This window comes from Artemia franciscana, chromosome 21, assembly GCF_032884065.1.
Source record: "Artemia franciscana chromosome 21, ASM3288406v1, whole genome shotgun sequence".
NCBI lineage: Eukaryota > Metazoa > Arthropoda > Branchiopoda > Anostraca > Artemiidae > Artemia > Artemia franciscana.
In genome coordinates, this window is record NC_088883.1 from 25,570,943 (window position 1) to 25,587,800 (window position 16,858).

At 36.5% G+C, this 16,858-nt stretch overlaps 2 protein-coding genes across 2 annotated transcripts in view; both read left to right on the plus strand.

Annotated features, from left to right (window-relative positions):
* Window positions 1-9,747, plus strand: part of LOC136040545 (histone-lysine N-trimethyltransferase SMYD5-like) — a 68,077-nt gene extending 58,330 nt beyond the window's left edge. The window contains exons 7-9 of the mRNA XM_065724746.1: window positions 823-934; window positions 5,951-6,061; window positions 9,510-9,747. Coding sequence (XP_065580818.1) covers window positions 823-934; window positions 5,951-6,061; window positions 9,510-9,612 — 326 coding nt within the window. The 3' untranslated portion in view covers window positions 9,613-9,747. The remainder of the gene's footprint in view (window positions 1-822; window positions 935-5,950; window positions 6,062-9,509) is intronic.
* A 521-nt stretch (window positions 9,748-10,268) lies between these two features.
* On the plus strand, window positions 10,269-16,611 carry LOC136040719 (uncharacterized). Its single transcript, XM_065725024.1, has 2 exons — window positions 10,269-11,056; window positions 14,635-16,611. The coding sequence occupies exons 1-2, from the start codon at window positions 10,898-10,900 to the stop codon at window positions 16,609-16,611; spliced, it is 2,136 nt and encodes a 711-aa protein (XP_065581096.1). The 5' UTR covers window positions 10,269-10,897.
* The last annotated feature ends 247 nt before the right edge of the window (window positions 16,612-16,858 follow it).

Sequence of the window (16,858 nt, forward strand, 5' to 3'; positions counted from 1 at the left end):
ACCTTTGACCTTGAATGAATTTCCACGCAGACACGGGATTTTTTGAGGGTTTTGAGAAGGTGTTTGTGAATTTGCTGTTTATTATCTTTCCTTCTAGGTTGAAGCTCCAATTTTGACCTTTTTGACTAGACTGTGTTCCAGTCATGATTCGTGTGAAATAGGCTTTAGTACAATATCTAGTCTTGTAGACCAGTTTGCAGTAATCGTTTCATTTTTTTTAATTGCTTTAACTCGGTGGGAGGATGTCGTAAGGAAAGGTTTAAGGGAAATGGAACTTCTTGGCAGGGTGTAAAGAGGGAGGCTTTGAATATATATTGGGATGGGGGAGGATCGTGTGTGACTGTGTTGGCCTCAAGTGACTTTGATACTGCAGTGAGTTGTTAGTAGTAGTAGTAGTAATTTCTATAATGTAAGCCTTGAAAATTTAAATAATTCAGTTCAAGATAACAAATTGACAATTTGTTTACGACTGATTACAGTTTGATTGAATTTTTAAAAATTCCATTTTTGTACATGGTTCTTTCTTGAATACTGAAGGTTCTGCTTGAATCCCTCTATGCAGACACCAAGAATAGACAAATCATATGAAGAGTCTGAAAGATAATTAAAAAATTCTTAATTTTTTTCTGTGGGGGGGGGGGGGAGGGGAGTTACAAGCCTAAATGTTTTAAATCTTTCTTCTTGATGCATAGATGACTGTTGCACATGTTCATGATGACAGTTTATTACTCTTTTGCTAAAATTTCCGTCTAAAAATATAATTTAATAATAAATAGTTTTGTTATTTAATCTTTAAAAAATGAAGCTTTTATTCTATTTCAGTATCTGGTACTTTTTTGAACACAGAAGGATCTGGCTTATACCTGAAGCAGAGTGCTGCCAATCATAGCTGTATACCCTCTGCTCGGGTTACATTCCCTCAAAATAATCATGTGTAAGTGGAATTAAGGAATATTTAACATAAATCGAAAAATTAAAAACTGTTTCTCGAGCCTAGTTTTGTCTTTTTTGAAGTTAAAGCCTACTGGTAAACGACATTAATTTATTTTTATCGATCGTTGAAAGTAAACAAAAAAACCCATCCAAATCCCTGTAATTATAAAACGTGGGTATTGGTCCTCTATGCATTTTCAGTTTCTTAACTATAGAACCATTTTCACTTTCTTTCTGTTATTTCTTTTTTAAGCTTTTACTATTTTTTGTAGTCGTTACTAATGTTTATTTTTACTGTTACTATTTTTCACTATTAGTTTTTACTATGTTAGTTGTGTTGCGAGAGCAACACTTTGGTTTTGTCGTGTTTTTTTTTTTTTTTGTTCCTAGCACCCCGATTTCAGCTTATTGCTAGAAAGTGGTAAGGGTCTAACCTCTGCGGTTTTTACGGAAAGTGTGGACCTTAGGCCGGATTGATGAATATGACTTTACATTTTGGAAAGCTTCGTAGAACTCTTGCCTGGGGCCAAAAAAGATGGTTTTTGCTTGTCCTTGAGCCAGAGCCTATAGTGTGTGAAGTGAAGAGGAGTTGTATAGCCTATGTCAGAGAGGACTATCTGAAGTTATGCAGCCAAGCTTTCGTTTCATCAAACCATGTTTCTGCTTTCGAGTGGAAAGCTCCGTTCTAGCAGGCAAGCAGGGAGGCACCAGTTTCAAATTGAAGATGGACTAAAATCTATAAGTGTTAAATATATGCGACAGTTACCCTGCCCCACAGCCAATATATCTTCTTTGAGTGATAAATAGAAAAATTTAGAGAAGCAAAAAAGCGGCATTTTCCCACGGGTCCGAAAGTGCTGCCGTGATTTCGGCTGAGTTTATCATTCGGTTTTTCGCACTTGGGATTGCGGTAGAGAAATGGTATCAGATGTGCCTCTTAAACTTTAAAAGTTCTCTCATTGCTAAAGAAATTAGAGTTTATCCTTTGCTCCTTTCTAAGTGATGACGTTAGAAAGTTGGCCTACGGCAAAAAAGTCAACTTTTGAACTAAGACAGATAGATTTTTTTTTTCGACGGCAGTCGATAGCTTTTGATGAGCTGATCAAAGTATATGTCATCCGTTTTTTTGTACAAAAATTCCTTCATGAGATATACCAGTTTGAAAGTTTAAAGGGGTTGACAACTTCAGTAGTAAGGTACACACAGAAACCAAAAATAGGCCGATACCAATTGTGAGACATATAGGGGAGTTGTAAGCAACAGTCAGCTGTTAGCTCATAATCATCCTCGGCAATGAGGGGTTCGCAACTCTTACTAGTTGGTGTACCTATTTTTGTTTCCGTTGTATTTGATGGTAAGACCAATTTGGTTCCAGTGGTAAGACATGTAGGGGACTTGTAAGTAATAATCGGCTGTAAGGCTACAATCATCTTTAGCAATGAGGAGTTTGCAACTTTTGCGAGTTGGTGTACCTAGTATGTATTTTAGCATCCTTACAGATTAAGAAGTTCAGCGTTTAGTCGCAGCGAGGAAACAAAACCAAAGTGTTGCTCTCGCAACACTTTACTCGGCGAAGCCGAGCAAAGGTTGCCGCAACACCTCACGTTGCCCATGCAACGTAGATCTAGTTCTTATTAGTACCTGTGGACTAATAAGGTAATATACCATCAGCGGGTAAGAATATGATTTTTACTTTAAATAGATATAGATACAGTATGACTATAGTGAGTTTGCCTTACAATTGTTTATCTACTAAAATTTATGAAGTGCATACCATTGTAAAGTGTGTGCACTAGATATTTTGAAAATAAAAAAAGAATATATAAACGATATCGCCATCTAGTTTTTAATCGTCCTGAAACAAATGTCCCCATCTACTGGCAAAATCGCAAAATTGCTGAAAGTATAGTGTTGCTCTAAGTGAAATTTAGTGTCCTGGTGGAACGTAGAAGGACCATAAGACCACAAGTGCAGATCTTATTTCCAATAATCGTAGCATTATCGCTAATCTTCAATGGTTTCCTTGCCTTGTAAAGAAACCCCATGAGATGCTGAAAACTAGTTTAAAACAATATAAAATACTGACTTATCTCACTCCTAAGCTTCCCTTTTGGCTCATTCCCCTTTACTACAGTAATATGTGGATTGTGGATACATATGTGGATACATACATACAATTGTATGTGGATACATACAAAACCTCACTTTTGAAAAGAAATTGATGTTCGATTGGGTAACCCTTGGGCAAATGGAGCCTTAAATATTACCTCAATTTCAAATAACAAGTTTTGATATTTTTTTTTTTTTTTGTACTTTAGGCCTAACTTGAAACTAAGGACTGCTTATTTGGATTGTTTCTGTTAGTATTATTTGATTATTTCAAACGTTGTTATGAAAAAAAAAACTCTCAGGTAAAGAATAAATTCATGCTTCAGTCTTAATTGAAAAATCAATATTTAAAGAGCTTAGTACACTAAATCTAATTACGATGCAATAATAATAGAATAACATAACAGGAGTATTAATAATAACTATAGATACATAATAATTGAATGAAAATGGCTGAAAGCAGTCCTGACTGTAGACGATAAATCTGTTTAGCGAAAACAACCAAGTTATGTCTCAGCTCCTTTTCGAGTCGAGTCTCAACTTTTCGCCATTTTAAAATTTTACCACAAATAAGTACCTAAAATAACCTCAGCAGAGCAAAAGATCATGATTAATAGCCAAACATTGTTTTCAGTCTTGCCTAGGATTTGGATCCAGAAGAACGGGGAGGGATCTTTGAAAACAATTAATTTACTTTTTTAGGGCACTAATTAGCCTGAGTGAAGAATGTGCGTGCAGTTTTTTATTCCAGGGGGAGCAATGGGAAGTGTTCAGCCTTGAATCTCCGCCCTTGGGCATGGTCTTGGTTTAAGTTGTTTTGGCTTCAAAAGCTGCAGTTAGGAAGGATTTTGTCATCACTTCCCCATCAGAAAATGATGATAACCTGAAAATGCACGTTATTTTTAGATTTAATTTAGGACTTTAATATATTATGGATCGTGCTTCTAAAATGACAACATGAACTTTTGCCCTTGACAGTTATTCTTTTAGAAGCTTCTATTGCTACTAATAATTCGGATTCCGTCATAACGTTGATACCCCGAGGCAGAGCGGTTCTCAGGGTTGGTGAATCCCGGGGCAAAATTAACTACAGTACCCTCCTCCCAAATTGAACATAAGTAGAAAAAGCCGAATCGAAGTGAAAAGTTTGATCAAAGTGGGCGATTCCCCTGCCGCAGTGCCCCCTATGCCACGGCGCTCGGGGCAACTGCCCAGGTTGCCACCCTCAGGAACGGCTCCGCCCCGAGGTCGAGTCTAGTGGTGAACACTCCTCCTTATTCTTGTTGAAACTTCTGCTTATTCCCTTCTCAAGATATTTATTATTTTAGGGATCATTATGATCTCTTCCTAGTTTAATTTGGGACAACCACCTTCTCAGCACCACCAATCAGCAGCAAGAGAAAATACTCCAAGGTTTTGAAATAATTGCCCGAGAAGAATCTTCGACCGAAACTAGACAAAATACATATTTAACCAGGCAATACGCCAACGGACCGGTCAACCTCTTCATAGACATAACTAGTACCCAAAGATGAAAATGCCAGGGACATGCAACACGGATGAAAGACGACCAAACACTCAAAGCTATCTTATATTTGTACCCAGTGGGAAGGCGAATAAGACCAAAGAAAACACACCGCCAAACACACCAGAGGGACATACCAAACTCAAACAATTCCATCCGACCCCACTGGTTATACGTTTTGGGAATATGGCATTTGAGGGACGACTAAACACCCAAGGTTGTCTTTCATTTGTAACCAGCGGGAAATCCGTGAATACCAAAAAAGACTCCGCCAAATGTACCGTAGGTACCTACTAAGCGCAAACACTTCTACCTAAACTAATTGGTATATGTTATGGGGATGTTGTGTTTGGGGTTACGGAATTTCCTCAGGATCGTAGTGTTTGATTAAACTTAATGAACCTTACATATTTTTAATCGGCATAAGAATTCAATTCTTTTGATGTGTTAATTCTGTTTGATTGTAAGCCATATATTCTGCTTGTATTGTAGGTAGAATAAATGTAGGTAAAATTTCTAGAATCCCTTCTCCGCTTCGTTCTTATGTTTGTCGTGATTACTCTTTGGCTGCTCAATTTTAGATTGGAGTGGGGAGGGGCTTCAAAGAGGGGTTCTCTGGGGAGGGAGCTTTCCAAGCGGGAATACGCCGGACCTGGTTTCGCTTGAGGAACATTTCGTGTCTTCATCTATACCCTGGGTTCATCCGGAGGGAAAGAAGGATTAAAGGTCTGTGGCAAGTCTGAAAATTACGAATAATATGGATTGTATTTTTAACAAGAGTAGAATATTTGTATTTTTTTTATTTTAAGTATTCTCTTGTTCCTTGCTTGTTTGCTTGGCAATGTTGGAACAAGAAGAAAGAAAAACTTATATTAATGAGATGTTAGCACATTTCTATGTCCAGTATATAATCCAGAATAGGGGAGCCATTTCACGAAAAAAAAGAGGAGTCGAAAATGTATTTTTACATCCTCCACATCCAAAGTGTCTTACATCCAAGTGTCTATTTGGAGCAGCATATGACTTACTATGGGACAGGTGAAGTTTGTCCTTTACTACTGTTCACTACTGGGATTATCCTTGAAACAGGATTGGAACTATTTTTCAATTGATATAGACCATGTGATGGTCGCTATTTAACACTGTTCACTACCGGTATTGTCGATTTATTCAAGGTTAAGATAGCAGTGAGACTTGAGTCTTACGGTCAATAAGGGTCACAAAGACATAGTCATCATCATCATCATAAGGGTTGTAACTTATCGGGGTCGGGTAGAGATTAGTCTTAGCCAAAAAAAGTTTAGGGTTTAACTTATTTTACCTTTTTTTGTTTACTTATCTTTTTTTAATTTAAAAAAAAATAATTTGTATGTTTTATTTTAGATTGAGTCTTGTTGCGTCAAGGGCAATAAAAAAAGGTGAAGAAATATTCATTAGCTATTTGGATGAATGTGAACTTAGTCGAAGTAAAACTTCTCGACAACAAGCACTAAGGTAAGGCTTTTTTCATTTATCTTAAAAAGTAGAATTTTAAATTGAATGTTGTATAATATGTCTTTTCAAAATACAATAGTGGGCAAAAACTTTGTTGGACAATTATGTTGCGTTAAACACTTCCCATCTAAATATAGTTTGTAGGCCGATTTTAACTATCTTACGTGGACACACAAAAGTAGGTCTGTTTCTACGAGACTTTTTAAAAAAATTGTTTGAAGATGTAGATACAGAAGATCATCTTAAACATGTCATTAATGACAAAAAAAAATCACACATAACTAAAAAAAGTATTATCCAAATGTACCTAATTCCAATGTTATACATGGATAAAATACAGTAGGCCTACAGTGATCTGAAGATCTAAATATATGAGGTCATTCTTTTATCCTAATGTATTGCTTTTTGTTTTTTCAATTTGATAATGTCTGCGGAAGCATTACGTAACCAACAGCTTTTGTGTAATAATATTAAAAAAAATCGTCCCATTTATCATTTGTCAAAAAAATTCTATGATCAAATAATAATTCTAGATTTTTCAACAATTAAATATTTTTTCTGGCGCCCAACCTGTTTGTCAAAAATATTTGAATTTTTTTTTTTGGTGGAAGCTTCAACATTTATGACACAGAAAAAAGGATCAGTCTGTATGAACTTAACTATTTTTTTTTTATATTCAAAATTATTTAGTTTTCATAAAAATTCATGAAGTCTAAGTTTTATATAAAGAAATTTCTTGAAGCTGATCAAAATTCACCCTACTTTGGCGGTCAAGGGGGTAGATAATTCAAAAGAAATTAACGTTCCGTTTCTTACCTTAGGTTGAAAGAACTGAATATTTGATATACAATGATATTAAATGGTGGAAGCTCAATTTACGACTTATAAGAAGAAAGCAATGATTGTTTTACTTTGAAATTCCCACTTATTTTGACCAACAAGGTGATAAACAACGATTTCTATTTTAAATTGTTTTCATTCATAATGTTGATCAGCAGGATGACCAACAACATTTGAATTGATTGTTGATCAACTATACATGCCAGAAAAGGCCTATAAGCGAGTGTTCCTTTCAAATTGATTATTTTTTTTTATCACAAAAGAATTCAATTCTTTTGATGTGTTAATTCTGTTTGATTGTAAGCCATATATTCTGCTTGTATTGGTTGTAAGCCATATATTCTGCTTGATATATATCTGCTTGTATTTTAACAATTTTAAATTGTTTTCATTGTTGATCAGTAGGATGACCAACAACATTTGAATTGATTGTTGATCAACTATACATGCCAGAAAAGGCCTATAAGCGAGTGTTCCTTTCAAATTGATTATTTTTTTTATCACAAAAGAATTCAATTCTTTTGATGTGTTAATTCTGTTTGATTGTAAGCCATATATTCTGCTTGTATTGGTTGTAAGCCATATATTCTGCTTGATATATATCTGCTTGTATTTTAACAATTTTAAATTGTTTTCATTGTTGATCAGCAGGATGACCAACAACAATATTGGTCGCCAGAATATCAGCAAAATGTTGGTCAACAAATGTTTAATCAACATTTTTGCGTCAGAATTGATTGTTGATCAACTATACATGCCAGAAAAGGCCTATAAGCGAGTGTTCCTTTCAAATTGATTATTTTTTTTTTTCACAAACTCATACATCCAGTCAGGTCACTGGCTGCTTTGAAGTATTTTAACTGAGCCGTTGGAATTTGCATTTATTTAGAGTTTATTCTAATCAACCCATTGTGGAAAATCCGCTATGATTTTTTATTTGTATTTGTCCCAATTTAAGTAACTGTTGTTTCACAAGATTATTGCCTTCGAAGGGAAAATAAAATAAAACTTAAAAATACTAATTACCCTTCATTAGCTTGACATAGAACAATTTTAGAAGCTGTGACTTTGTTGAGGCAAAATCTGCTGCTGTAGGCTTGCAGGCTAAGTTAGCCTGCATTAATTATTGAAGACAACATTTATCTCGCTGTATTTTGCGTGCCATTTTAATATTTAGATATCAAGTCCTTAAGTTATCCATTTTGTTCACTTTCCTTTGTAATCTAACGAAATATAGTGTGCAAATGACGCTTTGGATTTTAGAAGGTTTAAAGGGCGGTAGGCTAATTCCTGTTTGGGGTAATTTTTGTTTGATTTAAGATTTATGTTCTTTATGCAATATTCGGTATGTTGCTCTTTTGCTCTCCTGCGATTTTAATACATCAACAAAAGAGAGCAAATTTACTACTATTCCGTAGCTGAGATTTGTCTTACCGAATTAAATTTTTGAAATTGGGTGCACATGGTTTTTTATATTGAAAATCATTGACTATTAGCTGAAGATTGTCCGAAAGGGTACATTTTTTTCCAGTTTTTACGAGTCAATGTTATTCTCTAAGCAAAGTGTAAGTGATATTTAATTCTTGTTTGATGAATGGATAGACCTAGAACTAATGAATCTAATGTCATAAGCATTTTGTCTTTTTGGCGGAAGTTACATCTGCAGGGATGTCGCAAAATATTTTGTTTCAAAGGGAACATAAACCTTTGAGATTAACACTAATATCCTCTGGAAATTTCAACTCAATCTCCGTATGTATTGAGATGTCGCCGACACTCTATTTTGTTGATCTGGGTGCATATAGTGTCTATCAATTTATATCGCTTCTTCATTTACCTCTGCTCCTTCAAAAATTGAAGTTTCTGGTCCAATTACCCCTTCCCCCAACACTTCCTGAGTTTCAACTCGTCGACTCCAACCCCAAACCACTCCCAAGATATATCAGATCACTTGAAAACTCAGGCCTATATAGCGTCTTCAGTACGTGTGTTGTATCCAGAAAACCCTTGTGAGAATCTTGGCCCAGCAAACGATACCTAAGACTTTTCCTGATTGCACAACGAACACCCAGCACGTCTGCCTTTTCTACTCAGAAAATGGCACAGGAGGGTGTTTGCCTTCCAATCACTTTGGGTGCTTAAAAAAGCAACGTAACTTTCTATTTTCAATCGAGTGGGTCCCTTTCTAATTTATTAAGAGCATCTGTTCTATACGAAATGGGCGAAAACAAACAAACAAATGAATAAAATGGAGGCTCTTTGATTAGGAAGCAGTACAACACTGCCTCTGAAAGACAGTAAAGACGGTTTGCATTTTTTTTTTTTTTGGAGGCAGGGAGGATTGTCAGATATGTGAATTTAGAAATCAATTATTTGCATTGAACAGCTTTTTGTCATAATCCTTATTTTTTGAACATGCATTTCTCTTTTAACCATGAATGAAACTAAAATATTTATTAGTCTCGGGAAGAATTCTTTATTTAATATCAGTTGGGTACTTTCCTTGTGTACTCGTTCATAATAATTGTTCCTGTCAATTAATCTCGCTCTCTGTATCTCCTTTCTACCATGACAGGAAATATAGTTTACCTTTCTTCTTTTTTTTTAGGGAAAATTACTTATTTAATTGCAATTGTGAAAGATGTGAGTTTGGTGACTCTGGGGAATCAAGCTCTGACTCAGGTGATGACGATGAAGAAATGAGTGATTAAACTCAACGAAAATTGTGATTATTCCAAGATCCTAAATTCTTATTTGGGTCTGTTACAACAAAGAAAACAGATATAAAAATACATTCTAATAAGAAAATATCACCGAAATATTTTTGAGTACATAAGAATCAACAATACTTACGTGTCTTTTTTATTAATTAACCTCGAGACAAGTATGTAATTTATTTGCCTTCAACTCCAACCAAGCAGTATGAACATATATTTGCTATTGGGCCCATTAAGGCCTAGCGGAAGTCCAAGCATCTTACTCCCTAGTCAATTCTTTTTCAGAGGCGGCAACTCGGTCAAAGACAAAGTCATCAGTTTTCTTCGTCGCTTCAACTAAATAAACATGAGAAGGTTGAGCTCAAGGGGTTTCTCACTCAAAATTACGATTAGGCTCAGGTTATCCTTAGCAATTCTTCTTGTAATTATTTATACAATATAATTTTTAATATATATTTATTAACCGGCAGTTTGATGTCTGCACGCTGCCTATTCCCCAGACTCTGTATAAACCGGTTACAACTAGCTAATACTTCACGAAAGTAAAACAGTTCAAAATAGGGATGAAACATTTTTATTGACAGTGAACAAATATAAAATTTCTGAATAAATATATAATGAACTATATCTGTTCATTCTATATAATGAACAGAATAAATTTTATATCTGTTCACTGTCAATAAAAAGGTTTCATCCCTATTTTGAACTGTTTTACTTTTGTCATGGAAAGGCAGTGGTCTTCGATGTTATCTAATACTTAACTGAATCGCTAAAGAACAATCCGAGTGGTTAGTCCCTTGGTCTAATTTATCCATTTTTACGCGCTCCGATTACAACTACATCTAGTCTTTTGAGGGGAATTTTTGACTTCGGAACACAAATATGTAAAGTATTTGAAGCAGTGCTGTCACTTACTTGAAGTACTTTTACTTGAAGTACTACTTAAGTAAAATTTTCCAATACTTGTACTTGTACTTAAGTAAAAACTCTAGGGTGTACTTATTACTTGATATTTAAGTAAGATTACGAAATACTTATTACTTAAGATACTTTTAATGTACTTGTTTTTCAAATACTTTTCAAATACTTTTGTGTGTGAGTGCTTTGGCAATGTACAAAAAAACATTGCGTAATAGAGACATCTATTATTAAAAACCGTAACAAGTTGCTGAGAACAGATGGTGGTGAATAAACCGAATTCCCGACAGCATGTTTAAAGAAGAAGCAGGACCTTTTATGTCATAAGCGTCTTTAATCTCAAACTAACTGAAAAGTCAGCATGGCCAAACAGCTTCCATTTATACTCCAAGGGAGGTACTTTACTGTGAAGGGGGAAATTGACCAAGACGGGTCTGTGAATGCATCCTGCAAGTTTTGCCCCAACAAAACTGTAAAGGGACACGTACATGCAACGACCAACTTCCACAAGCATTTGAAGGTAAATAACTCCTATTTGCTGCCTATTTGTATTTATGTCATGTGTCTTTTTTCTTTAGTGTCATACTTAGCCTTATTCCATCAATTAATGGGCCACTCCATCACTCCAGGGACTGATGGCCCATTGGTAAATGTCAACTTTCGTTCCAAGTGCTCTAAAGTGTGTATTACTGCATATAGCAAGATTCTCATTTTGTTTCTTTGTCATTATTACAGAAGCGCATCCATTTTTTTGCTTTCTAAAATCCCCCTCCAACAAAACTAAAAATACGTAAAGTAGGCTTGTGGTAAATTTATGGCAGTTCATATAGGGTAAGATGACCAGTACTGGGACACTTAAATCACTTTGCCTATTCTGGGAGAGAATCTTTGGTTGGATTGCAACATGTCCAATACTGGGACAAAAGACAACAGGTTTTTTGGAAGCAACCCAGAAAAATGTATACATTGGGTGTCCAAGATTAATTCTTTTGTCCCAGTATTGGACATGTTGTAATCCAATCAAAGCTTCTGTCCCAGAATAGGCAGAGTGATCAAAGTGTCCCAGTACCAGTTGTCTTACCCTCACTGACTTACCAATAAAGTGAACATACCACTCTATGCCTTTTTTATGCTCTTTACGAATATAATAATTGCTTCTACCATAAATTCAAACTGAAGCACTTTTTGAGCTCTTAAAAATGACAAATTTTCAAAAAAAATATGACAGTTCATGTAAATGACTTACCAATAAAATGAACATACCACTCGATGCCTTTTTTGTGGCACTTGTTAACCAAGTGACATATAGCAATTGCAAAGTTGGTCAGTCTATCTGTCTGTCGGTCCTGGTTTTGCTACTTTAGGCACTTCCAGGTAAGCTAGGACAATGAAATTTGGCAGGCGTTTCAGGGACCAGACCAAGTTAAATTAGAAATAGTCTTTTTCCAGTATTGACCATCTGGGGGGGAGTAGGGGGCCTGTTAATTCAGAAAAAATAGAAAAATAGAAGTATTTTTAACTTACGAACGGTTGATCAAATCTTAATGAAAGTTGATGTTTGGAAGGATATCGTGTCTCGAAGCTGTTATTTTAAATCCCGACCGGATCTGGTGACATTGGGGGGGGGAGTTGGGAGGGGGAATCTAAAATCTAGGAAAACACTTAGAGTGGAGGGATTGGGATGAAAATTGGTGGGAAAAATACGCACAAGTCCTATATACATGATTGACATAACCAGAATGGATCCGCTCTTTTTGGGGTAGTTGGGGGGGGGGGGGGGTTAATTCTGAAAAATTAGAAAAAATGAGGTATTTATAACTTACAAACGGGTGATCGGATATCAATGAAATTTGATATTTAGAATGATGTTGTGTCTCAGAGCTCTCATTTTAAATCCCGACCGGATTTGGTGACATTGGGGGGAGTTTGGGGTGGGGGAACCTAAAATCATGGAAAACGCTTAGATTGGAGGGATCGGGATGAAACTTGGCAAGAAAAATAAGCAGAAGTTTTAGATACGTGATTTACATAATTGGAACGGATCCGCTCTATTGGGGGGGAGGTTAATTCTGAAAAATTAAAAAATGATATATTTTTAGCATACGAAGGAGTGATCGGATCTTCATGAAACTTCATATTTAGAAGAACCTCGTAACTCAGATGTCTTACCTTAAATCTCAACCTGATCCAGCGTCATAGGGGTGAGGCAGTTGGGGGGGGGGACCAGAAATCTTAGAAAATACTTAAAGCCGAGAGATCAGGATGAAACTGGATGGGAAGAAAAAAATCCTGTCTAAGATACATGACTGACATAACCGGACCGGATCTGCTCTCTTTAGTGGAATTTTTTTTTGGGGGGGGGGTAATTTTGAAAATTGAGGTATTTATAACTTACGAAAGGGTGACCAGATCTTAATGAAATTTGATATTTAGAAGGATCTTAAGCGTTAAAGCTCAAATTTCAAATTCCGACCAGATTCTGTGACATTGGGGGGAGTTGGAGGGGGAAACCGGAATTCTTGGAAAACATGAAAATTGGGGTATTTTTATCTTACGAATAGGTGATCGAATAGGTGATTTCGAAGGAATTCATGTCTCAGAGCTCTTATTTTAAATCCCGAACAGATCTTTTTACATTGCGGGGAGTTCGAGGGGGAAATCTTGGAAAACACTTGGAGTGGAGGAATCAGGATGAAGCTTGGTGGTTAGAATAAGCAAATGTCTTTGATATGTGATTGACGTAACCATACCAGATTTGCTCTCTTTGGGGGGAGGGGTTCGGTGATTTGGCGAGTTTGGTGCTTCTGGACGTGCTAGGACGATGAAAATTGGTAGGCGTGTCAGGGAGCTGCACAATGCTTCTTAATGGGGAATTGGTGGTGTTCAACTAAAGCTTTGACTCACAAGAGATTTTGTGGACAAAAATTTAAGATAAAATCAATCCTCATTATGTCTGAACTGCCAAAGTCTGCCTCTGGATTTAGAGAAAACTCACATATAGCTCCATGTCCTATTTTTGGAAGTGAAATAAGGTAATTGTTTATGACAGAAAAATTATAGTATGATTATCACTCAGTTTAATTTTATTTAAAAGTTATATAATAATATTTTTTTTTATTATTTCACAGTTCACTGGTCGTCAGTGAGCTAAAATCCCTTGTTTTGTGCTAAATGTTGCCTAAATACTGTAGTCCATTAGTGTTTAATTTTTGTCATCTTGTCAACTTTTGGATGGTGGAAAAAATCCATCAAGATAGGTTTTTGGGATCCGTCTGTCCGTCTGTCTGGGCAATCGATTATAGCGAAATCAAGAGAACCGCCAGTTGGATTTGGATTAAAATTGAACTATAGGTGCCCAAGACCATAAGACACATTAAGTTTGAAGATGAAGACCCTAGCTCAAGTAGGAGGAGGGGGAGGGGGCTTTAAGTGGTAAAAAAGTTATTTTTCGTTTAACTCAGTTTAACTAGCGAATGAAGTAATGGATCTCAATGAAAGATAAGCCAAAGATGCCAAATACCATAAGACACATGGTACTTGGAGATGAAGACCCTAGCTTAATTAGGGCGAGGGGTAGGGGGCTTTAAGTGCTAAAAAAAAGTTGAGTTTTTCATTTAATTCAGTGCAACTTGCGAATGGAATGATGGATATCAATGAAAATTGAACCAAAGATGCCCAAAACCATGAGACGCATCAAGTTTTGAGATGAAAACCCTAGCGCAAATAAAACGAGGGTGAGTGGTTTTTAAGTTCTGAAAAATTGAGGTTTTTGTTTAATTTAGTATAACTTGCAAATGGAGCAACGGATCCAAATGAAAGCTAGACCAAAGATGCCTAAGATTAGGGATTATACCGAATTCTGATATCACAAACCCTATTTCAAACAGGGCGAGGGCGGCGGTCTCAAGTTTTAAGAAAGTTGACTTTACCTTCAATTTACTAGGGCCTATAACTTATGGATGGAGTGACGAATCTGAAATCAGATTCGTCTGAATAACTGAATTTGCAGGAATGAATTTGACACAATACCACCGCATTGGGTCCCGCTAGAATTCACCAGACCTGTCGTTCTTGCTCTATAGAATCTTTTATTTTCAGGCTGGTCATCCCACCGCATACACTGAGTTTATAGCTACAAATTCAAGAAAATCAGGGAAGCGAAAACAAAATGAAATTCGGGAAAATGTATCTGATGAAACTGAAAATGAAACTGTAAAAGGGGAATTCTTTGGAAAGAAGCTAAGATCCACGAAAGAACAAGCTAACCAGTTGATCATGGACTATGTTGTGACAGATATGCGACCATTAAGCACTGTGAATAGTGAAGCTTTCAAAAGCATGATTTTAGGCCTCAATCCGTATGTTGGCCCAATAATGTCTAGAGAGACGTTAGCAAAAAAGATCGACCAATCGCTGTTCGATACAAAGAAAAGAATTACTGAGATTTTGGAGAAAACCGATTACGTCACAATGACTTGCGATATCTGGTCTAGCAGCAACCGGAGTTTCATGGGTGTTACTGCTCATGTCTTAGATGGTAACAATCGTTTTTTGCCAATGATTCTTGCTGTTAGAAGATTTAAAGGTTCACATACGTTTGACAGAATAACTGAAATGATCTTCAGCATTTTTCGAGAGTACGGTTTGGACACCAATTTAGAAAAAGTGAGAGCTATTGTGACGGACAATGCATCAAATTTTGTAAAAGCATTCAAACAAAATGCAAAGCTTACCATTGAGCCACAGATTGAAGAAGGTGACTCGGATACAGACATTGATTTTCAAGAGGGAGAGCCAGATAATATCGAGACAACTGATTTGCACGAAATTTTTGATACTTATGGACGTGTTGGTTTAGTGTCACCATCAGTCAACATAAGTGAATCTGCTACCACAACTTTTTCTCTTGTATGTGAAGATAGTGGCAGTGTGAATCACGCTTTAGCTTCTGACAATAAACCAGGAACGGAAACTTTGAGTGACAACAGTGACCATGTTCATAAGTTTCCAGGTGAAGGGTCTGAGTACGAGCTGGAGATGTATTTGCCACAACATTTTCGCTGTTGCAGCCACACGCTGAACCTGTTGGCAACAACTGATGCAAAGCACGCCTTAGAAAAAGACCTTAACTTCAGGAGAGCACTGTTAAACGTCAGAGCAAAGTGTCAGTCAGTGTGGAATTCATTAAGCCACAGCTCAAAGAATAACGATCTTGTCATGGATGTTTTTGAGAAAAAGTTGATACGCCCTAATGCTACAAGATGGAACTCTGAATATGATGCACTGAAAAGAATTCTTGAATGCCAACAAGCTGGAAAACTGACCACGGTTTGCGACGTACTAAAGAAACCAAGATTTAAGCAAAATGAGATAGACTTTCTAATCGAATATGTCTCTGTACTGGAACCTATAGCAATAGCCCTTGACATGCTCCAGGTAGAAGACAAAGCTTTTTTCGGGATAATTTTCCCTACTGTTCGGTCACTGGAAAGAAAGCTGCAAAAGCTCCAGCTATCTGTCAAGTATACAAAGGCACTGGTTGGGACCCTGTTAGAAGGACTTAAGCAAAGGTTTCCATTCCTCTGTGGACCTCCATCTCTTTATGCTGACTACCACCTGGCCACCAGTTCTCATCCCTATTTTAAAGATAAATTTGTAAGAGATGAAGACAAGGAGACTGTTGTGAGAATGCTTGTGAACGAGGCAAAGGCATTAGGAAGTAAACAGAGTACCAGCGAAGACATAGTTGGATCTGAGTTACTGAGATCTCCACAGAATTTCTTTGAAATGTCTGACGAAGAGGAAGCCACCATTCAGTCGGATGAAATGAAAACAACAAGAGTCGAAGTTTTGCACTATCTAAGCGACTCTAGAAAAGATCTGTCAGTTTTGAGACACTATCCTATGGTAGAGTTGGTTTTCTGGAAGTTCAACTGCGTAAAGCCTGCATCAGTGCCATTGGAGCGTCTTTTTTCGAAGGGAGGAGTGATTCTCTGTCCAAGGCGTAGCTCCTTGGCAGATCACAGGTTCGAAAGCCTGGTTCTTCTCAAAGCTAATAGGAGCCTAAAAATTTGAATGTTATGTGCCAACTTTTTATTCCTTCTGCATTAAAATTTTTCAGTGTTAAAGATTTCTCAATTGACAGAGGGGCTATTGTGGTATTGACCTCTTACGTTCGTTTATACAAATAGGTGGGGTTAAACTTGAAGAAGAGCTCCTGATTCGCTCGGCTCAAGTATTAACCACGGGTTGTGTTTAGTTTCTGAAAAACAGATACATGTACTAAAGAAATATCTGTATGCCGGCTTTCAATAAAGACTTG

Excerpts from the sequence above, each read along its gene's own strand:
- LOC136040719 (XM_065725024.1), top strand. The coding sequence starts at position 10,898 with ATGGCCAAACAGCTTCCATTTATACTCCAAGGGAGGTACTTTACTGTG. Across the intron at positions 11,057-14,634 it reads ACTTCCACAAGCATTTGAAG|GCTGGTCATCCCACCGCATA; the intron begins GTAAATAACTCC and ends TTTTATTTTCAG.